A 22,387-nucleotide genomic window follows, 5' to 3' on the forward strand; every position below is an offset into this window, starting at 1 on the left:
AGAAAGCGATTTTCTGTTTTTCTAGAAGCTTGCCCCCCGCTCCCGCTCTACCTATTGTAAAAGCCTCCGAAGGGATATCTACCATGTAATTACAAATAACTACGCAGCCAACTAGGGGAAGAAGAATCTCACGACTTCGCTACTTGAAGTATGTGAGTATGTTCAACCATTCCACTAAGGAAGACATGTCAACTTGGATATTTTCCTGATAGGCGGCGTTTAGTATCATCAGATAACGATAGATGCCCAACAAAATATCCGCCAATCTCCCAAACTAGTGTGACGGTCATTAAAGGGCACGCTGACACCATCCAGCTACCTTTTTTTTTCGTCCCCATGGCTGGTACCAAAACCAACTCCCTTTAAAGCTTTGACGGCAGCGGCTTGTTCAACAACTTGCAATCAACGGCTAAATTCTAACCCTCAATACGTGAACTCTTTTGATGGCATGTTATTTTAGCGATGCGGCAGTTGAAGCTAACACCCTGCTTAATTGCTCCGGTATTTGTTGATCCTGCGCCAAGCATTGCGCTGTGCATTTCTTTGTTCTCGGGTTCCGCCGACTATTAGAGCTAAGAAGGGTTAGGAAAACTCCACCGAAGAACACACTACTCCCACTATTGCGGGAGATCAACTTGGGCAGGATATCGTGTTTGCATCAACAAGTATATCGGTTGGCTAATCAATTGCTAATAGAAAATAACGCAATATTTTTCGCCCCCCCCCCCCCCCCCCTCGGCTAGAGTGGAGCTGGTTCTCGGTCACCAGCTTTCCACACCGAGGGAGTCCTTTTTATTGTGTGAATATACTGATTAATTCTTCTTTCCATGTTTTTTCCCTTCCCATACCACGAACTTATTTACACAGAAAGATCCTACCTTGTTACTTTAATCTATTTTTTTTTTCGATCGTTTCCACAACTATCCAGAGTTCCGACTGAAACGGAGCATTCACGTACACCACTTTCACTACCCTGCATTTAGAACAGAACAACGAAAAAGAAAAGTTGGTCCACAGCTCTAGGATCATCGATGTATATAACCCACGATCGCCTACCTTCCAAGATCGTCAAACGAACAACCCAGATCACCATCTTCTCCTCTCTCATCTCTCATTCTGCCCATCATTCACTCTTCTTCAACCAAGAACAATGAAATTCTCATTCAACACTCTCTTCGCTGTCACCCTCTGGAGCTCCTTGAGCTTCATGGGTGTTAATGCCGACGAAGGTCTGTTCGATGGTGACAAAATTGGTTGGGAGTACTTTAGCGATGCCGAGATCGATCCTTGGTATTTGCCTGGAAGCGCGACTTCCTCGTCGAGTGGCAAGGAGGGTTCTGGTTAGTTTATCAGCATCACTACGACCGAACTTGAATTCCCTAGCTAACTTATTCCAGTTGATGTTGGCGAAAATCGCCTTCGCTGCGGCATTGTCCCTTACGACGAACATGGTAATATTTGGATGGTTGCTGCCAAAAAGGACTTCGAAGATGTTGGCTTCATCCTGCCCAAAGGTGGCTACGACGACACGAAGGATTCGGACTTCTGGGACTGTGTCAAGCGTGAGGGCATGGAAGAAGGTGGTCTGGTTATCTACTTCGATGATATGACACCTCTGGGTATGACCGACAAGAGATCCGTCTACTGGTTCAAGGCAATTGTGAGAGAAACAAGCGGGACCGGAGAAAGCAGACCCGCATTGCCCAGAACCTTCAACGTTGCGAATGCGCGCGAGGAGCTCAAGAAGCCTAGGGATAATCACAAGAAGAAGGCTAGCATGCGCAGAGCCCTGTGGGAGACCACCTAAATGCAGTCCTCCACTGGCTTCTTTCTACCTGTACATTGTGGCACATCAAAAAACTGGCTTCGCTTTATTGGATTCCCGAAAATTATTTTGCTTTTTCTTATTACTCATGGTAATATATATTTAGTCAACTCTTTTAACCCCTTCTCCCGTGACCAATTCCATCGTCAAAGTATTCTCCAATGACCGCTGCCATTCTTGTACAAGCAAAGGTACAAGTGCAAATCTTCGGATAAATATGCTCACGAGAAAAAAATGAAAGAATGGAATGCGGCCTAACTGTGTAACATCAGTTTTCATGCTCATTTTTCCCGGTTTCGGTGGCTTTGTGTTGTCAACGATCTTTCCTTGCCGCTACCCATGAACTTGACCCGTGTCCAATCTTGCCCATTCGCGACTTGGTATGTATTTTAAGTTAGTTATCCCTACTACCCAACCCACTATTCTCAGACTGTGTTAATGCAGATCACCGCGTCTGTTCCTGATCCAGGGTGTCTCAGTCAGCGCACCAGGGCCATTTTATGGTCCGATCAGCGTCCGAGCAGACAATGTGATTCATTCGGATGCTTTGGTATTGTGTTGTGGAGACGTTTGCCCAGTAGCCCCTGTCACACTTGAACAGCCGAGCTAACTCGGGACTTCGGTATATATTAGAAGCTTTTATAGTAGATGCCTGCCCAACAAGAGGCAGTCAAACTCCGGCCATGTATTTTTTTTCATCCAGCAATGGCTTACCAGGTTCTCTCTGTCAAGTGCGGCATTGTGATCTCGTTTAAATCTTTGATTCTGGTTCGGGTAAACTTCGGGGGATCGGGACATACAGAGGCTTGAAGTAAGTGCCACAACCTTATTCTATGGGACCCCAGGTCCACCTCTTGTACACGACCTACAAACAGGTAGTTAACTATCTATGTAATACATGTGCTACAGCACCCAAATCAGGTCCGCCTCTCTTATATTTTGGGTGAAATTGACGTTGATAGCCATGAATGCCCTCGCTCCATCTATACATCTTTGCTTCTCCATTCTTGATAGCCATATATCGATGCAGTCTAGCCTACCGTCTCTTTTTATCTCGCTTCAATACCTGCCGCTCGGGTTCTTCTTCTAGATCCCTTCTTGCCCTGTCCGTAAAAAACCCCCCATGTCGCTAATTCTTGGCGCTCTCTGTTGCATTCTATACGACGGCGTATTTTGCCTTTAACATATGTTCATTTGACTCCGTCCATCTTGTCACGTATTATCGAGATATGAATTACTAAGTAGAAACTTGACTCCTTTCAAGCTCAGTGAGGATGGAGAGCCACCCAAATCCTCAGTGTCAGACAAAAAGAGACTCTTTCGGTGACCCCCGTGTATGTAGACTTGTAGATATATCAATGATTCATGGCATCAGCAATACTCAATAATACACTACTAAACTTCAAGAACGCACATATTCCAGTCATTGACTGAAACTATCAGATCAGCACCACACGGGTGCATATTGAGTATAGACAGCAACGAAATGATCCGGACGGACAATCTTAACTCCGGAATCAGTGGCCTACTAATTATCTTGACTTCCACTGCTTAATAAACAAAATATTACGTGGGAAACCCCGCTCCGAAAAACAGGTTACGTGCACACGTACATAATGACCACACAATGTAGACCGTTCAATTGTATTATTAAATGAATGCCGAGGGGACTAGTTTCATCATCTCGGCTGTTGAAAGTGACCAGACCCTCCCGACTAAGGTCCATTACGATTTAGACAATAAAGTTGCAGCACATTGCTACTATCAGGTTAGCATTCTATACAGATGTGTTTCTGTAGCACTCTTTTGACAGCTACAGACATATACATACATGCATAGCATGCATGATCCACATGCTCAACTTCCATAGGCAAGGACTGACAGTGTCTATGTTTAAACGTATCGTGATGTAAGAATTGAATTGAGTTGAATCAATGGTTTAACGCAATCCTACTGTTGAGTCCAGCCTTCTACTTATCAGGTGCTTGATCAAATTGCTCGACGAGGCCAACCAGCCCGCATGGCCAACCCCTCTCCAGAACTCCAAAGGAAAGCACCGGTAGAAGACCGTACTGACCCGTTCACTAATTCCAATATTCCCAAAGCTTAGAACTGCACTTCACATACATTCAAAGAAACAATGGGAAGAATAGCCTCAAGCTTCTACATGAAACGCGCAAGCAATGTGATAATTCCTACTTAATCCCGTCTTACGCGAGCTCAAAACCCGGCTTACTTACTTGTAATGAGTATACACACAGATCATCAAGTCCCCGCCCGCTACATGAAGAATAACCAAAGTCATGTGGGTACACGGGTCTGATTGGGCTAGCCAAAGCCTAATGATGTCCTGAGCTTGGAAAACTGAGGGACTATGTAAAACTTCCAAAGCTTTCCCGATAACAGAAGGGAACTGAATCTTAAAGGCACCAAGACCCCGGATTCCGAATTTAAAAATCAAAGTGGGCAGATCGACTGGATCTGCATGTTGGAGTTTTTCACACAAGTAATTAATAACATGAGAAAAATCACTATAAGTACGAGAGTATATTATTGCGTGATGATACGATGATTCCCTTGTGCTCTATGAAGGGCCAGTTCGGGTGTGATTTCACCAACCTTGTCTTTGGTACTTTTTGGGAGAAGCACCAGACGCTGTTTCCTGCCACTTCACAGCGATCTATACCTAGTTACTCGTACTTGTCTGTGTTGCTGACTGGTGATGGCAATTGAGTAGTGTTCCTAGTTGTATCTAACTGCTATGCAACAGAAACGTGTATGCATATAATGAAATATTACCTATACCTTGTAAGCATGGGCCTTCCCACCCTCACAACCCTTTTGTGGCATACCCCCATTTATGCATTGTATATGAAACAGTAACCCTAGATGCATAAACTGATATAACCCTTACGTTTGACCAACTTTTTTTTCCTATTATCAAGGGAAACGGTCTTCGACAAACTACCGGCTAGGTTCAGCGTTGCCCAGACAACCAGCAGAGCAACCGGCTCCAGATGTCTTCTAGCGGGTCCTTCTTCAACAAGGCTACTGAAGTTGTGACATTCAACTTGAACGCATTTCGTGAAACATTTGTGCATTTTATTTGATGTATCGCCAGAAAAAACACCCCCATCGCATCTTGCAGGGTCAAGAAACGCCTGTGAATTAACAAACTCTAGGCTACACGCAACAGTTTGTTTGCACAGAGTTCACGATAGTCTTGGAAACTGGGTTAGGCCAGACCCTGTGAAACGCCGGGTGGGCCATAAACATCGCAAGTATACATGATTACATAATACCTTCATTATGGGTTGTGCAAAGAGCCGTTGTTGCCGTGACTCTCGAGGCCAGTTTTTCAGGTGGCTTTGTCTGTGCGTCTATGAAGTTTTTCAGTATCCAGAACAACAGAGTGGGTTATGGTCGCCTTGGCAGCGTTCTATGTTGCAACGGGTCCAAAAAGGAGAGGATAGAGAGGGTCAGCCTTCATAACTGACATCTCCACTCGCCCCGTCGGGCTGACAGGATGCTTGTCGAAGTCGTATTGGTGTGTCTGGCTTTTTTGGTAGCCGGGCTCCCCCCTTGATGTTTCTTGGGCGTCAGGAAGAAAAATTCACTGAGCGGGGGATGTGTTTGTGCGTGCGCAAAACATCGAGACAGCCATCAAAATGTCGGCGTGTAAGTCGTATGGCACAGCAAGAGACAGGAAAACGCACAGAAGAATTGCTGTTCTTTGTTTCTGGCGAGAAAACTTTTCCTTCGTAGCCATGGAAACAGTGAGGTATGGGGCAACGCCGTGGAAGCATCAGGATGAACAGGTAGCGGAAAAGTGTTCCATGGTGAGAGAGCCTTCTGCAGAGGCAAAGCTGTCATGGGAGATCAGGACCGTGAAATGGTGGACTTGGAGCCAGGAGAAGTTTGCCGGAATAGAAGCGAATAAGCCCTGGCTGTTCTTCGACATGTTCTCTTTATAGGGAAGCACTTGCTGTTGAGTGTGTCCCCCACTCTGTTATCAACAAGCAAGTCGACGTGGCCATGGCAACGGGGCGTCATTCGGCCCGCCAGGTGCAACCTCCACGACAACGAGTAATCTTATTTTACTTTGTGCAAGATGGCCTGACGGGTAACAGTAGGTCGAACGAGTGAGTGAGTATCTTGGCCTTGAAGCAGAATGCATTCATTGGCTATGGTCCCTCCTCCCGTCCCTTGCATAACAGAATTAGTTGTGCAAGCATGCACTTAGCACAGTCCCCTACCACATCTACCATTTCGTGGATCGCAACTTTGCTGCTGTGATACAACTCCATGGGAGCTATGCTTCCAGGGCCCTGGGGCTCAGCACCTGCATAAAAACCACAGCAACCGCTAAGCACATACACAGCCCACAAAAGCGTCACATGGATACAGTGTGTTTGTTGCATAACCTGGAATAGGGATTATTGTACCTGCATGCAAGCGATGCACAGAGTCTCGGATTCAACTGAGGCTATCTTGAACCGTGGCTCTCTTCCACCAGCCTTCTTTTTTTCCCTTCGAGACATGTCTGTGGTGGTGATGTGCATCATTTTGCCATCAGGAAGGCTACATTGCCACATGAAGCCACACAAATACGGTTTAGGTCTTGCACATCTGCATGGGTGTGGAAGGTAGAAGAACATTTGCACATATGCACTCGGCCTTTTCCCACCAAAATTGTGCTGATTCTTTTGCCTTCAGGCAAACTTGGGGTGTATTTATTCCAAAGATTTGAATGGAATAGGTGCGTAGGATGTAGAAGTTTGTTAGGTTGCCATGTTGAGCAAACATGCTCATGACAATGACTGAATACAGCCGAGTCTTGTAGTATATTTGTATAGCTAGTTATTTGTTCTCGTCTCGTTTGTCTTGCGAGAGCTTTTACTTGTGCGTTTTTAAATGTTGAACCTATGTTATCTCGAATTCCTTCATGGGCTACTTGGATGTGCCGCACGATAACTTAAGATGAAAGATGGCATGGTGGAGATACTCTAATCCCACTAAATACCACGAACGAGTTGAGGTGGCGGGGGAGGTCCGTGTAGGTTGCTGTTGTGGTCAGTCAAAGCTAATGATAGACAACGGTGTTACCGGGGTTAAGGTCATGAACTTCAATTCAATTTAAAATAGTGAACTAGAATCCTAACCTAACCAACTACACTATGAGCCAGGAACTAGGAATGAAGTTCTAACTTGAACTTATTGATAAACTTTCAGCGCAGCAAATCCTTAAACTCGCCCGTATCCTTTCTCACGCGCTCCTTTGAAGCCTCATAACCCGGCTGCGCCTTCAGTGCATCGGCGTACTTCGCAAGCAGTGGGTAAGTAGCTTCCAGTGAGCCCTTTTCCCACTGTGTGAGATTCTCACAGCGAGCCATGGCTGCAAACAGCGGAAAACTGAGCAAAATATCCGCTGCCGTGAGGGCGTTTCCGGTAATGAAGCAACCACCAGATGACGACAAGAGTCCCTCAAGCATTGTAAAGTGGCGTTTCATGTTGGGAACAATGTAGGCCTGCGATACACGACCGGCAACCATGCCCGTGATAGGTCGAATGGGGAACGGGACGGAAGGTGAGCCCATGCCTAAGCATCCAATTCACGTCAGAAGTGTAAAAAGAAAGTATCAATGTGGTGAGAATCATCAAGTGATGGAAGATGAAACAGCAAACTATCAACAAGACGGAACTTACGGCCAAGAATCAACGACATCACCACATAAGGCATCAGAGAACCCTCGGTATAGTGCAAGAGATATTCATAGCGTCTATAAGCCTCTGTCTCACCGAATACGTCACCCTCACGACCCTCGGCCCAGCGCTGAGGGATGAGATCTGCCTTCCCCTGGCGTGCAGCAAAGTGGGTCGTGAGAAATTGCACGATATGGCCGCTCTCAGCAAGCACCAGAGGAGGTTGTGTAGCGGCATCATCACCGTCAGCGTCAGCAGGCCGCAGCTCGACGAGGGGTGACTTGCCGAGCGGATGAATGCTGAGGAGCTCCTGGGGAGCTAGCGAGGTGGAAGCATCGCGCTTGAAGACCTCAAGTTCGTAGGGAAGTTTAAGCTCCTCAAGAAGCCAGAGAATACTCTGAGCGCGCGACTTCTCGAGCCTGAGACAGGAACCCAACAGAAAGAGAAGGGATATTTTGTTAGTCAAAGATGTTCATGCTGTTGAGAGCGGAGTTGGGGCTTGGATTACCAGTAGACTTTAATCTTGGGAAGCGACATGATAATGTTCCGCGCGAGCGATGTCATGCATACAGACAAGAGAAAATAGTTGATGGAAAAGAATTGAGTACAGAAAAGTGAGGGGCAAATGAGACTTGGAGAACCCGTGAACCTTTATATACCTCACGATTTGTCCAGGAAAAGTAGCAATCAATGGTGAAGAACTTTAATGTTATGCTGATTGCGTGGTTTACTGAGGCTTGACTAATTGATTGTCCCGAAAGTAATTGATAAGTGAATCTCAGTTGGTTGTGATGTTTCGGCCCCCGCTGAAATAGACGGGAGGATAGAACCTTGACGGGAAGGATAAGATATGCCGAGGTAAGCTTGGGGAGGCTCATATACTGACGGCTGCTGGCACATGCTGACAGCTGCTGTGATAAGGAGGCAAAATCATATGATCCTGTGGCGACCTGGGATTCACATATTATGAGCATTGCCAGATTTCGTCCAACTACTTATAGGTGTATACATAGAAAAAACCTCGAACAGCATGTTCCGAAATATTTTTTTTTTTTTTTTTTTTTTTTTTTCATTACTCGCATGGAACCGTTCCGATATTTGTCTTGGGCTAAAGGGGTTGAGTTCTTGAAAGGGTTGATTGTTACACAAAAGTTGTGCATGAGATCTGATTTGCTCAACGACAAAACTGGTCTGTGTAACTTCCGATTCCATTTCAGGCCAGTCATTTTACACCTATCAACTGCAACACTCGTCAAGCCTTTACGTTAAGAAGGCGCTTAGTGAAGTCCATCAAGATCCTAGTAATAAAGCTTGACTCCTGGATCCTTCGTTCTGAGCTGTCTCGGTGATTGAAGCTCCGTCGGTATGGGGATTTGATACTGGCGGAGTACAGTGGTTTTGTCCTTGTAGACAGCCTCTCCGGAAGACCTGTTACCGGGAGGACTTTTTTGTTTGTTTGCTTGTATTGCTTAAAGTCTACCTACTGTTATCTCTTAGCAATACAAGGGCATGTTCTAAATGGAAGCAGTCGGATGACGTCATACTCCGACTTGACTTGACTTGACTATATTTAACGTCTACCGGAATCACTAAGATCAAACGACGCCGGATTGGTTACCGGACGGAAATTTAAAGTCCTCCGCTCGACACGCCGCATAGTTTCTGTGTGTTCGGGATGGCGCATCATCCCCAAGCCCCGAAGAACCAGTGGTCCACACTCCGCTATGAGCAGCAAGAAACACAAGTACAAAAGAAAAAAAAAAAGAAAAAAAAACACTTTCCCCAGATAAAACCTAACCCCCATAAAGAGTTAACCATCCCCACCGACATTCGTTCGACTGAGAAACGTGGCCAGACACAAGGTCGACCATCACAACCAGCGTGGCATGGAAAAACCCGAGTCGTTGAGCGGGTGAAAAACCATACCAGGTGAGCCTCCGGAGGCTAGGAGCGTATCCTTCCGCTTTTCGAAGTGGCCGCCGCACCGAACCATGGCTGAGGCCCGATACAGTCCCCGAGTGCCACAGCAGGACAAAGGAAAGACAAAGGAAAAGGAAAAGACGAAGGTGGACTGTCTGAACCTTCAAAGGGACAGTCCCGAGTTGCGAAGATGGATCCACGAGTTGTTGGGTGTGGCGGCGATGAAGGGCCGGCGATCGCGAGGAGGGTGTCGTGAAAAGGGGGCGAGTCGACGGCGAGGAAATCCCTCAAAGTTGGGAGAAAGCGGACTCTGGCTTCGCAGCTCGTTGTCATGTTGAAGAGACGAGAATGGCAGCAGCATTGGGATCGTGTTGCTGTCCTCATGAGACCCTCAGCATAGGCTCGAGGGGGGGGAGGCCGACCTCAAAGGTACCCCCCCGAGGGTTGTAGGAGGGAAGGTTGACTCCGAATAACTCCCGGGCCGGCCCCGGGCCCAAGTTTCTGGGATGAAATAACGGCCGAATCATCATGAATAACCGGTCGCGTGGCCCAAGGGCAAGGCGTTTGACTACGAATCAAAAGATTGTGGGTTCGAATCCCATCGTGATCAATTGCAGCATACAAGCTGTGTTTCCTTTTAAGAGGTTGGGTTTTTTTTTTTTTTTTTTTTTTTTTGCTGCTGTGTATTTTAACTTCATGTGTTAAACGTGCTCATTGAAGGTGTGCAGGGCAAAAAGACACGGGCTTCCATCCGGCTAGCAACCCTTGACCCCAATCACATGCTAGTCCGGCACCAACATTTTCCTCGATTTTTAGAGGGCACCTTCGACATTTTGACCAAGCTAACAGCTACCATTATTGCAAACTACTTTACTTTATTTTCGTCCCCGACAGGTCCTGTCATCCCTAAGATGATCGCGTCCGTCCACGCGCCCGCGCCCGCCGCGCCCGCGTCCGCGCCTCTGTCATTGACGTACGCGCAGGCCACCTCGCCCGCCAGCGACCCCTCCCCCGTGCCCACCACTGTCCCCTCCTCCGCGTCGTTCTCGCCGAACCTCGCCGGCCAGGCCCCTCAGGGGCTCCCCTCTTCCGTCGCGCGCGTCGCGACAGGCGCAAAACGCGTCAGGAGCGAAGACGCGCCCCTCCCCCAAGAGGCTCACTACGCTCCCATCTCGCTCCCGGTCGGTCGCTTCCAGGCCCTGGCCGACAAGATCCGCACCAAGCAGGATGCGGAAGCGGCCGCGAGAGATCGCTTGGCCAGCATCTTCTTGACAATGGCCGACAACTGCCTGGCCTCCATGGCCCCCCACGCGGAGGCCTTCGCGTCTACCCGCCAGATCGTTAACGACCTGGCCTCAATCCTGGAGAACGGCCTGGTGGCCGTGATGACAGGTTCACCCCTCGCGCCCCTCACGGGCGCTGCCACAAACACCTCTCTCCCCCCGGCCGCACAGCCCGTGCCACTCGCCCCTAACACGACCCCAGCCCCGGCCCCGGCTCCATCAAAGGCCCAGCCTGCACACCACCCCTCTGCTGCCGCTCCTGCAGCGCCCACCGAGTCCTCGGACAAGGAATCCTGGAGCACAGTCGCCCGCAAGGGCAAAAAAGCATCCAAGGCCACCCAACCCGCGGCCCCCTCGACCGGAGCCCCAAAGGCCAAACAGGGCAACCCCAGCTCAGCCCCCAAGACCGCCCCCACCGACAACCGCCTTTTCGTGGTTGTGCCAACTGACTCCCCCCTCCGGAAGCTTTCGCCGGCCTACATCGTAACGAAGGCCAACGCGGGCATCCCCCGCGGTGAGGGCGCTGGCACCGCCACTGCCACCAAAACGGGCTTTGCCCTGACAGCCGTCCGTGACGTCGGCAAATTCCTCAGCCACGCTGAGCGCATCCGCGCCAACCTGACTGCGGAGAAGGTCCACAAGAGGGACGCTTGGTCCAAGTACATAGTACACGGACTGCCCACCTCGATCACGGTCGAGGACCCCAAGACCCCTGGCGCCGTGATGCTCCACCGGGTCACCCTGGACGATGTCCGTCAGGATATCGAACAGGCCTTTGGGGTCGTCTCCGCCAGCGCCACGCTGTCAAAGTACGTTGGCAAGGCGGGCGTGCCCACCTTTCGCGCCCACATCGCCTTCCACGAAGGCCTTGTGTCCCAGTCCGCGGTTCCCCGTCGCGTAGCGACACTTGGAGAGCTGCACATGGTCTCCGCAGACAACAACCTGGAGCGCTTCCCGTTCTGCACACGCTGCCGGGTCCGCCACTTTGACCGCAAATGCCCGGCCGATACCGAGACGCAGTCGTCTACCCCGGCTGCCGCCGCCCAGGGAGACAAGGCCCCGTCCCCAGCGCCCTCCCAGGCGCCTTCCACGGCCGTCACCTCGGCCCCCCCGGCCCGGCCGTCGTCACAGACGAAGAGCCCTTCAAGCTTCCAGGCTTCCCCCTCCCCTGCCTCCTCGGCGCCCAGCCAGCCATCGACCGCCCCATCACAGGCCGCCCAGCTGCAACCCTCCCCCCTGCCCACCTCCAGCGAGTCCCCTGAAACACGGGATTCAATGCAGGTAGACGACAATGACGAGGAACTTCTGTAAATGTTAGGACACCCTAACGACACAGTATTGCAAATGATTTCTGCGAATGTGCAAAGGTCCTGGACCTGTGCACAGTCGTTGCTACACAAGGCGCATGAAGACCAGGTGGATGTGGTCTGCCTCCAAGAGGCCCCGTCTAGCGCAGACCCGGGGAAAAGAACGTTCCCTAGGCACCCCTCCTATCAGGTAATAGTCCCGGAGGGTAACTGGCGCTCGAATCCCCGAGTCGCCACATACATTTCGACAAAAAGACACGGGCTTCGCTTCCAAAAGGCCCACATGAGGGAAGAACACCAGGATGTCATCATTGTGGAGGTCCTAATCGGCGGGCACACGTACAGCATCGTAAACCTTTACAATGCCGGGACAGGTTCGGCTAGGACAGGGGAGGCGCTTCGTCTTCTGACCAGCATGCAGCCAGGGCCGCGGTCGGTGGTAGTGGGCGACTTCAATCTCCACCACAGCGCCTGGGACCCCCGGAGCGCCACCGACGACAACGAAGCGAAGCTTCTGCTAGCCTGGATGGAAGAGCGAGCCCTCCTCCTTGGCAACGCGGAGGGTGAGCAAACCCACGAGTCCGGTAGCGTCATCGACCTCGCATTGCTGTCTTCGGCACTTTTTGTCACGGGCGCGAGCGTCGACCTCCGAGATGAACTCACCTGCGGCAGCGACCATTTCCCGCTCCTGGTGGCCCTTTCTCTGCACGGCCACTCGCCGGCCCCGGCCCCACCCGGCAGGTTCCTTATGGACAAGCTAGACAAGGAGAGGTTCGATGCCGCGTGCAAGGCCGGCGCGACCCGCCTAGACTCCCTTGTCGCGGAGTACCGCGGGGCAGGAAACCAAGTCCCACAGGACAGGCACATAGACGAGTTTGCGCGACTCCTGCAAAACGTCATTCTGGACGCGCTGATTGCCTCGACCCCAAGGTCTGAAGGAAAAACCAAAAGCTTTCCCTGGTGGAACGACGAATGTCGGGAAGCCAGCGCCGACCAGAGGGCAGCTCGAGCCCGCGTGAAGCACGCCAGCTTGCCCACGGAGGAACAGGAGGCTAGGGCCGTCCGCCGCGAAGCCAAAAAGCGCCTGAAGTCTGCTCTCAGGAGTGCAGCCCGGGCCTTCTACGACGACCTTCTCGCCAACGTCGCGCGGTCCCAAGACATCTTCCGGATGGTCAAATAGAGGACGAAAGTGCCGAACCGGCACTCCCCTGCCCTGGCCCCGTCCGAAGGCGCGGAAGCCACAGTGCAGGACACCACGGAGAAAATCGCCCTCCTTCGCAGGGTGCACATGCCCTCCGACCGCCCAGGCGACGTCGACCCGCCATACATCGCTCTAGATGAGCAAAGACGGACCCGCATCACTAGCGGGGAGTTGGAGGCTGCGCTCCGAAGCCCGCGCAACACCGTACCGGGCCCTGACGGCCTGACCAACAACGTCTTGAAACTCGCGTGGCCTGTTCTACAGAGGCAGATCATGCATTTGTTCAACGCGAGCCTTTCCTGGGGCCACCACGCCGCCTCTTTCAAAGAAACCAACGTGATCGCCCTCGCCAAACCGAACAAGAAGGACCGTTCTTCGCCGCGGGCCTACCGACTGATCTCTCTCCTCCCGACTTTGGCCAAGTGCCTAGAGAGGATCATCGCCCGCCGGCTCTCTCACTGGGCGCTGGAAGCTGGTCATATTGGGGAGAACTACGCTGGCGCGGTCTCCGGACGCAGCGCGGAAGACATGTGCCTGCGTCTGGCACACTCTCTAGAGTTCTACGCCGACGGCAAGTCAGAATCCTCAGTGCTCACCTTTGACATAAAGGGGGCGTTCGATGCGGTTCAGCCCAACCGGATGGTGAAGAGATTGGTGGAGATTGGTTGTCCCGCCGAGACTTGCCGCTGGGTGGCTTCCTTCTTGTCCGGGCGCACGGCGTCGCTATCTCTCGACGGCGTGGCCGACCCTCTCCAGCCCACAGGCGGCAGCCTGCCCCAGGGCTCGCCCATCTCCCCCATCCTGTTCATGCTGTATTTGGCTCCGCTGTTCAGGATGAATTTCTCCAGCTCTCTCCGCGGATACGCCGATGATGGCTGCTTGGTCCACTCCAGCTTGTCCTTGGAGGAGAATTGCACCGCCCTCTCTCGCTCGTTGGAACTGGCGAACAGTTGGTGCACAGAGAACGGCATGGCGCTAGACCTCGCCAAGTCTGACCTCCTGCACGTGACGCGTAAGCGCCACGGCCTAAACCCGAGCGCGTGTCTCCCGGGCGGCTCCACACTCCAACCGGTGGACCCCCGCGGGACTCTGCGCTGGCTGGGCGTGTTGTGGTCCCGCAACCTGTCGTTCCTGCCGCACATCCGCGACGTAGCCCAGAGGACGACGCCTGTGATCCGAGGCATCCAGATCCTGTCCGGTTGTTGGAAGGGCGCGCCGATTAGGGGGGCTCTCACGGCCGTCCGCACCTGCGTGGTCACGAAACTGACATACGCGGCAGCCACGTGGTGGCGCCCTGGCCTCTCGCCAACCAAGCCTTTCCGGGGCCTTCTCGGGGCTGCCCACATCCTGGACCGCACGGTCAGGAGGGGACTACGCGCAGCGCTGCCCCTATATTGCACGACGCCATGTGCGATCTTTAACCTGGCATCGGGGCTCCCCCATGAGCTGCGTCCTCGACCACCTCCTGGCCTCAGCCGGCATCAGGGCATCTCTAGCCCCGGCAAACCACCCCTTAGGGTTCGGAGACACCGATGGTGGCAAGCTGGGTACGCTCAAGAGGCTACTCCCGCACAAGATCGCCACGAGCCTCCCAGCTAGGTGCAAGGGAGTGCTCCCGATAACCCGCCCCCCGCTGCAAGGCGACAAGGAGGCCGCAGCCGCGGCCCACCAGCTACTAGTCCGCTCCTCGGACCCCTCAGATCTCTGGATCTATACGGATGGATACAAGTTGAGAGATGACAAGGTCGGCGCCGGCTGGGTGGTCATCCAGGACGGCAGGACCCTGTCCACGGGCAACTGCCCTGCCCCGTTCCGCGCCGAGGTTCATGACGCCGAGGTGCTGGCCATCGCCAAGGCCCTGGCAGAGGTCGACTCATGGGAGAAGCCACAGTGCCGCAAGGTCTGGATCTGCTCCGACAATCTCGCTGCAGTGAACCGGCTCACGTCTCGCTACGCCAAGCCGGGCACCTCCGAGCAGTATCTGAGGCGCGCCCAGCTGATCTGCGCAAGCTGGATCAGACCACACCCAGAGCGGCCGCGACCAAGGCCCTGGCCCGACGGCCCACCCGAGGTAGAGGCTATTTGGGTCCCGGGCCACTCCGACATCGCGGGTAATGAGCTCGCAGATGAGCAAGCAAAGCTAGGGGCCAGGACAAACACTTGGCTGGACGGTATGTCGCTCTCCTAGGCCCGCCACTATTTCCGCTCCCGTCTCGACTCTGCTTTCCGCGCCTGGTGGGCAGAGGAGGGGCGCGCCATCAGACCCCATCTGCACCGCCCAGTTGAACCCCCCAAGAAGGCTTGGTCAAGTCTCCTTGACGAGACCGATCGCAAGCTCGCCCGCGCAGTGCTGACTGCTCTGTCCGGCCATGGCGACTTTGCGGCCTACCATCGCCGCTTCGAACATGAGGACGCCGTGCTCTCCTGCTCCCTTTGCGGATTGGAGACCGCCCCAGAGCATGTTTGGGTCTGCCCCTGGAACCCACAGCGGGTGTCCCGTAGCTTCTTCTAGAAGTTGATAGGCACCAAGCGCGGGGCCACCTGGCTAGCCGCCAAGGCAGCTAAAGCACCCACTGTGCTGCTTGCCCACCACCGCGCGAGGATTGAGGCGCACCCACAGGCCGCCGACCCTCCCGCTCGCTCCCCGTCGAGCCTACCACCGCCCGCCCCTCCACTTCCCAGTGCGGGGGCTCCCCCGGGCCTCTCGGCTTAGCGCGCGCGCTGCCACTCTCTACTGTTTGCTCGTTCTCCCTTTCTCTCTCTACTTCCTATCTTTCCTTTGTTACTTTTCCTTTGTCATGTTCTATCTTTCTTTTGGGTTTGGTCTTCTACAGGGTAAAGGTCGAGGCTTGGGGCCTTGTTTGGGGCTCTACAAGCGAAGGACAGCCATTGCGCTGGGCGGTCGGGGGACCCTCCGTCATTATACTTCGTGCTGTGGGGATTTTCTGTATGCATGATTCTGGGTTTTTGGTTCTTTAGCTTCTGTATGTATTTCTTGGTACTAGTTTTAGTCCCCTGTCGTATGTCGAGAATACCTCGCGAGTAGACAGGTAAAATAAAGACAATCAAATCAAATCATATAAACATCACATCACGAGGCCACTCAACAACATTTTCCTCGATTTTCAGAGGGCACCTTCGACATTTTGACCAAGCTAACAGCTACCATTATTGCAAACTACTTTACTTTATTTTCGCCCCCGACAGGTCCTGTCATCCCTAAGATGATCGCGTCCGTCCAAGCGCCCGCGCCCGCCGCGCCCGCGTCCGCGCCTCCGTCATTGACGTACGCGCAGGCCACCTCGCCCGCCAGCGACCCCTCCCCCGTGCCCACCACTGTCCCCTCCTCCGCGTCGTTCTCGCCGAACCTCGCCGGCCAGGCCCCTCAGGGGCTCCCCTCTTCCGTCGCGCGCGTCGCGACAGGCGCAAAACGCGTCAGGAGCGAAGACGCGCCCCTCCCCCAAGAGGCTCACTACGCTCCCATCTCGCTCCCGGTCGGTCGCTTCCAGGCCCTGGCCGACAAGATCCGCACCAAGCAGGATGCGGAAGCGGCCGCGAGAGATCGCTTGGCCAGCATTTTCTTGACAATGGCCGACAACTGCCTGGCCTCCATGGCCCCCCACGCGGAGGCCTTCGCGTCTACCCGCCAGATCGTTAACGACCTGGCCTCAATCCTGGAGAACGGCCTGGTGGCCGTGATGACAGGTTCACCCCTCGCGCCCCCCACGGGCGCTGCCACAAACACCTCTCTCCCCCCGGCCGCACAGCCCGTGCCACCCGCCCCTAACACGGCCCCGGCCCCGGCCCCGGCTCCATCAAAGGCCCAGCCTGCACACCACCCCTCTGCTGCTGCTCCTGCAGCGCCCACCGAGTCCTCGGACAAGGAATCCTGGAGCACAGTCGCCCGCAAGGGCAAAAAAGCATCCAAGGCCACCCAACCCGCCGCCCCCTCGACCGGAGCCCCAAAGGCCAAACAGGGCAACCCCAGCTCAGCCCCCAAGACCGCCCCCACCGACAACCGCCTTTTCGTGGTTGTGCCAACCGACTCCCCCCTCCGGAAGCTTTCGCCGGCCTACATCGTAACGAAGGCCAACGCGGGCATCCCCCGCGGCGAGGGCGCAGGCACCGCCACCGCCACCAAGACGGGCTTTGCCCTGACAGCCGTCCGTGACGTCGGCAAATTCCTCAGCCACGCTGAGCGCATCCGCGCCAACCTGACTGCGGAGAAGGTTCACAAGAGGGATGCTTGGTCCAAGTACATCGTACACGGACTGCCCACCTCGATCACGGTCGAGGACCCCAAGACCCCCGGCGCCGTGATGCTCCACCGGGTCACCCTAGACGATGTCCGTCAGGATATCGAACAGGCCTTTGGTGTCGTCTCCGCCAGCGCCACGCTGTCAAAGTACGTTGGCAAGGCAGGCGTGCCCACCTTCCGCGCCCACATCGCCTTCCACGAAGGCCTGGTGTCCCCGTCCGCGGTTCCCCGCCGCGTAGCGACACTTGGAGAGCTGCACATGGTCTCCGCAGACAACACCCTGGAGCGCTTCCCGTTCTGCACACGCTGCCGGGTCCGCCACTTTGACCGCAAATGCCCGGCCGATACCGAGACGCAGTCGTCCACCCCGGCTGCCGCCGCCCAGGGAGACAAGGCCCCGTCCCCAGCGTCCTCCCAGGCGCCTTCCACGGCCGTCACCTCGGCCCCCCCGGCCCGGCCGTCGTCACAGACGAAGAGCCCTTCAAGCTCCCAGGCTTCCCCCTCCCCTGCCTCCTCGGCACCCAGCCAGCCATCGACCGCCCCATCACAGGCCGCCCAGCTGCAACCCTCCCCCCTGCCCACCTCCAGCGAGTCCCCTGAAACACGGGATTCAATGCAGGTAGACGACAATGACGAGGAACTTCTGTAAATGTTAGGACACCCTAACGACACAGTATTGCAAATGATTTCTGCGAATGTGCAAAGGTCCTGGACCTGTGCACAGTCGTTGCTACACAAGGCGCATGAAGACCAGGTGGATGTGGTCTGCCTCCAAGAGGCCCCGTCTAGCGCAGACCCGGGGAACAGAACGTTCCCTAGGCACCCCTCCTATCAGGTAATAGTCCCGGAGGGTAACTGGCGCTCGAATCCCCGAGTCGCCACATACATTTCGACAAAAAGACACGGGCTTCGCTTCCAAAAGGCCTACATGAGGGAAGAACACCAGGATGTCATCATTGTGGAGGTCCTAATCGGGGGGCACACGTACAGCATCGTAAACCTTTACAATGCCGGGACAGGTTCGGCTAGGACAGGGGAGGCGCTTCGTCTTCTGACCAGCATGCAGCCAGGGCCGCGGTCTGTGGTAGTGGGCGACTTCAACCTCCACCACAGTGCCTGGGACCCCCGATGCGCCACGGACGACAACGACGCCGAGCTCCTACTGGCCTGGATGGAAGAGCGTGCCCTTCTGCTGGGCAACGCGGATGGGGAGCCAACCCACGAGTCAGGGAGTGTCATAGACCTTACCATAATGTCGTCGCCTCTTTTTGTCACCGGGGCGAGCGTGGAGCTACGGGACGATCTGACATGCGGAAGTGACCACTTCCCGCTCTTGGTGTCCATCCCGCTGCCAGGGCACACAGTGGTCCCGAGCCCCGCGGGGCGCTTCCTCATGGATAAGCTTGACAAAAAGAAGTTCGACGCGGCATGCAAGGCCGGCGCGGCTCGCCTGGACGACCTTGTGAGAGAGTACCGGAGGTCAGACGGCCAGATCCCGGAGAAAAAGCACATTGACGACTTCGCGAGACTTCTACAGGATGTGATCCTGGACGCCCTGGTCGCATCAACGCCCAAGTCTCTGGGCAAGGCCAAGAGCTTCCCATGGTGGAACAAGGAGTGCAGCGTCGCGCGTGCGGAGCAAAGCGCAGCGCGGAACAGGGTGGAAAAGGCAACGACACAGGCCGCAGCACAAGAGGCCAGGACCGAACGCCGCGAAGCCAAGAAGCGCCTCAGGCGCGCACTCAGGAGCGCGGCTCGGGCTTTCTACGCCGACTTGCTGGCGAAGGTCACTGATACCCGAGACCTCTTCCGTATCGTGAAATGGAGGACGAAAGCTCCGCACCGCCACTCCCCAGCACTATCGCCGGCGGACGGAGCGGAGGCCACGGTACAAGACACCACGGAAAAGATCGCTCTCCTTCGCAGCGTGCACATGCCTTCCGCCCGGCCAGGGGACATCGAATCCCCCGCCCTGCAGGTGGAACCGAGGACCTGGGGCTCCAGGACGGAAGCCCCGCCGACACGCGCCCGAATCACCAGAGACGAGGTGGAAGCTGCTCTTTGGAGGCCGCGCAACACTGCCCCCGGCCCGGACGGCCTCTCGAACAACGTCCTGAAACTGGCCTGGCCCTCCCTCAAGCGGCAGGTCACCCATTTGTTCAACGCAAGCTTCTTCTGGGGCCACCACCCTGCCTCCTTCAAAGAGGCTAAGGTGATCGCCCTGCCAAAGCCCAACAAGAAGGATCGCTCGTCGCCACGGGCCTACCGGCTCATCTCGCTGCTCCCGACCCTGGCCAAGTGCCTGGAAAGGATAGTCGCCCGCCGTCTCTCGTGCTGGGCGCTGGAGGCAGGTCACATCCAAGACAACTACGCCGGTGCGGTTCCGGGGCGCAGCGCCGAGGACATGTGCCTACGCCTGGCGCACTCTCTCGAGCGCACAGCCGACCTCAGGGGTGAGTCTTCGGTCCTCACCTTTGATATCAAGGGGGCCTTCGACGCCGTGCATCCGAACCGCATGGTCAAACGACTGGCGGACCTGGGGTGCCCGGCTGGAACATGTCGATGGGTGTCCTCGTTCCTGGCGGGCAGGCGGGCTTCCCTAACCTTAGACGGCGTCTCCGACGCTCTCCAGCCAACAGGTGGCAGCCTCCCACAGGGCTCGCCCATCTCCCCAATCTTGTTCATGCTGTTCATGTCGCCGCTGTTCAAGATGCCACTCCCCTGCACTCTCCGTGGGTACGCTGACGATGGTTGCCTAGTCAACTCAGACTCGTCCCTCGAAGGCAACTGCTCGGTTCTCTCCCGCTCTCTGGAGCTCGTTGACAGCTGGTGCACGGACAACGGCATGGCGCTCGACCTGACGAAGTCCGAACTTCTGCACGTGACGCGCAAGCGTCATGGACAAAACCCAAGCCTGCGACTCCCCGACGGCTCTACGCTGGAGGCGGTCAGCCCTCGCGAGACCCTGCGCTGGCTCGGCGTGCGCTGGTCACGTAACCTCTCCTTCGTGCCACACATCCGAGACGTGGCACAGAGGACGGCACCGGCCATTCGCGGCATCCAGATTCTGTCCGGGTGCTGGAAAGGCGCCCCGATCAAGGGTGCCCTCACGGCGGTCCGCGCATGCGTGGTTGCCAAGCTGTCTTACGCTGCGGCCACATGGTGGCGCCCAACCCCGCCCGACGCCCCGCTGAGCCGCGGGTTACTGGGGGCCTCAAGCCTCCTCGACCGCACCGTCCGCAGAGGCCTCCGCGCCGCCCTGCCGCTATATTGCACCACACCCTGTGCAATATACAACCTCGCATCGGGCTTCCCTCCCATGCGCTATGCGCTGGACAACCTCCTTGGGTCGGCTGCTCTCAGAGTCGCGCTGGCCCCGCCAAACCACCCCCTCGGCTCCATAAGGCCAATGTGGGGCATACTGGGCGAGCTCAGGAGTATGCTCCCATACGAGCTGTCCACGAGCTTCCCGCCGCCATGCAAGGGCAAGCTACCTTCGACCCGGGCCCCGATCCGGGGTGACAAAGAGGCTGCCGCTGCAGCACACCTCGCTCTGGTCCGCTCCTCCCCCCCCTCAGACCTGTGGCTATACACAGACGGCTCGAAGCTGAGTCCGAACAGGGTTGGCGCCGGCTGGGTAATTATCCAGGGGGGACAGGTCCTGCTCTCGGGAAACCGCCCGGTCCCTTTCCGCGCCGAGGTGCACGACGCCGAAGTGCTGGCCATTGCCGAGGCCATAACCGCCGTCGACCTGCGGGACAAACCGCGGTGCCGCAAAGTCTGGATCTGTTCAGACAACATGGCAGCGGTGAGTAGACTCACGTCCCGGGACGTCAAGCCCGGAACCTCCGAGGAACACCTTCGGAGAGCCCAAACAATTTGCGCGGACTGGTTACGTCCCGACGCCAACCATCCGCGGCCAAGACCGTGGCCAGATGGAGCCATTAAGGTGGAAGCGATCTGGGTTCCAGGCCACTCCGATGTCGTGGGCAACGAGCTCGCCGACAGACAAGCCAGGTGGGGTGCAGACATAATCACCACAAGGACTGGCATGTCACTCTCCTGGGCACGCAGTGAATTCCGCGCCCGGGTCACTACCGCATTTCGCGCCTGGTGGGAGGCAGAGGGTCGCAACTCCAGACCTCACCTGCGCCGCCCGGTGCAGGCCCCGAAGAAGGCTTGGACAAGTCTCCTTGACGAGACCGATCGCAACCTCGCCCGCGCGGTGCTGACAGCTTTGTCAGGACACGGCGACTTTGCGGCCTATCACCGCCGTTTCGAGCACGAGGACGCCGTGCCCTCCTGTCCCCTCTGCGGAGCCGACACGAGCCCGGAGCACATCTGGGTTTGCCACCACAACCCACAGCGGGTGTCCAGCAGCTTCTTTCAGAAGTTGATCGGTACCAAGCGCGGAGCCTGCTGGCTGGCCGCCAAAGCAGCCAAAGCCCCCACGGCCCTGTTGGCTCACCGCCGCATGAGGCCGGACACGCGGGCGCAAGACGCGGCCCCTCCCGCACTCCCTCTGCCACCTGGAGACGGCGTACCCTCGGGGTCTCCCCCTTAGCGCGTTTGCGCTGCCATCACCTCCTTTTTCCTACTTGTTTCTCTCTTTATTTGTACTTCCCTTTGTTGTTTCCTTTGTTTTTGTTTTTATGTTTGGTCTGCATCAGCGGCGAGGCCAGGACTCTGGGCCAGGTTTGGGGCCACACAAGCAAAGGACAGCCTCTGGGCTGGGCGGGTGGACACACTTTAGTCATTACACTTTGTGCGGGGGGTTTCTGTATGCATGGTTTGGATTTTAGGTTTCTGTTTCTGTATGTAATTTCTGGTACTACTTGTAGTCCCCTGTCGTATGCCGAGAATACCTCGCGAGTAGACAGGTAAATAAAG

General features: G+C 55.5%; 7 protein-coding genes across 7 annotated transcripts; 6 read left to right on the forward strand and 1 right to left on the reverse strand.

Annotated features, from left to right (window-relative positions):
- Window positions 1-1,150: 1,150 nt before the first annotated feature.
- Window positions 1,151-1,807, forward strand: BROUX77_004663 (uncharacterized protein; the record flags this gene model as incomplete). Its single annotated transcript, XM_073749450.1, has 2 exons — window positions 1,151-1,340; window positions 1,398-1,807. 2 exons carry the CDS (start codon window positions 1,151-1,153, stop codon window positions 1,805-1,807), a joined length of 600 nt encoding a protein of 199 aa, XP_073605120.1.
- A 5,246-nt stretch (window positions 1,808-7,053) lies between these two features.
- BROUX77_004664 (uncharacterized protein) lies at window positions 7,054-8,092 on the reverse strand (the record flags this gene model as incomplete). The annotated part of the gene is made up of 3 exons (XM_073749451.1): window positions 7,054-7,424; window positions 7,532-7,947; window positions 8,037-8,092. 3 exons carry the CDS (start codon window positions 8,090-8,092, stop codon window positions 7,054-7,056), a joined length of 843 nt encoding a protein of 280 aa, XP_073605121.1.
- Window positions 8,093-10,227: 2,135 nt separating this feature from the next.
- Window positions 10,228-12,042, forward strand: BROUX77_004665 (uncharacterized protein; the record flags this gene model as incomplete). Its single annotated transcript, XM_073749452.1, has 1 exon — window positions 10,228-12,042. One exon carries the CDS (start codon window positions 10,228-10,230, stop codon window positions 12,040-12,042), a length of 1,815 nt encoding a protein of 604 aa, XP_073605122.1.
- A 279-nt stretch (window positions 12,043-12,321) lies between these two features.
- On the forward strand, window positions 12,322-13,218 carry BROUX77_004666 (uncharacterized protein; the record flags this gene model as incomplete). The annotated part of the gene is made up of 1 exon (XM_073749453.1): window positions 12,322-13,218. One exon carries the CDS (start codon window positions 12,322-12,324, stop codon window positions 13,216-13,218), a length of 897 nt encoding a protein of 298 aa, XP_073605123.1.
- Window positions 13,219-13,326: 108 nt separating this feature from the next.
- On the forward strand, window positions 13,327-15,751 carry BROUX77_004667 (uncharacterized protein; the record flags this gene model as incomplete). Its single annotated transcript, XM_073749454.1, has 3 exons — window positions 13,327-14,786; window positions 14,839-15,410; window positions 15,483-15,751. The coding sequence occupies 3 exons, from the start codon at window positions 13,327-13,329 to the stop codon at window positions 15,749-15,751; spliced, it is 2,301 nt and encodes a 766-aa protein (XP_073605124.1).
- Window positions 15,752-16,463: 712 nt separating this feature from the next.
- On the forward strand, window positions 16,464-18,146 carry BROUX77_004668 (uncharacterized protein; the record flags this gene model as incomplete). Its single annotated transcript, XM_073749456.1, has 1 exon — window positions 16,464-18,146. One exon carries the CDS (start codon window positions 16,464-16,466, stop codon window positions 18,144-18,146), a length of 1,683 nt encoding a protein of 560 aa, XP_073605125.1.
- A 411-nt stretch (window positions 18,147-18,557) lies between these two features.
- Window positions 18,558-22,061, forward strand: BROUX77_004669 (uncharacterized protein; the record flags this gene model as incomplete). The annotated part of the gene is made up of 1 exon (XM_073749457.1): window positions 18,558-22,061. One exon carries the CDS (start codon window positions 18,558-18,560, stop codon window positions 22,059-22,061), a length of 3,504 nt encoding a protein of 1,167 aa, XP_073605126.1.
- Between the last annotated feature and the right edge of the window lie 326 nt (window positions 22,062-22,387).

This window comes from Berkeleyomyces rouxiae (assembly GCF_048999995.1).
Source record: "Berkeleyomyces rouxiae strain 22BRR77 chromosome Unknown BrBRR77_ptg000004l, whole genome shotgun sequence".
Lineage (NCBI taxonomy): Eukaryota > Fungi > Ascomycota > Sordariomycetes > Microascales > Ceratocystidaceae > Berkeleyomyces > Berkeleyomyces rouxiae.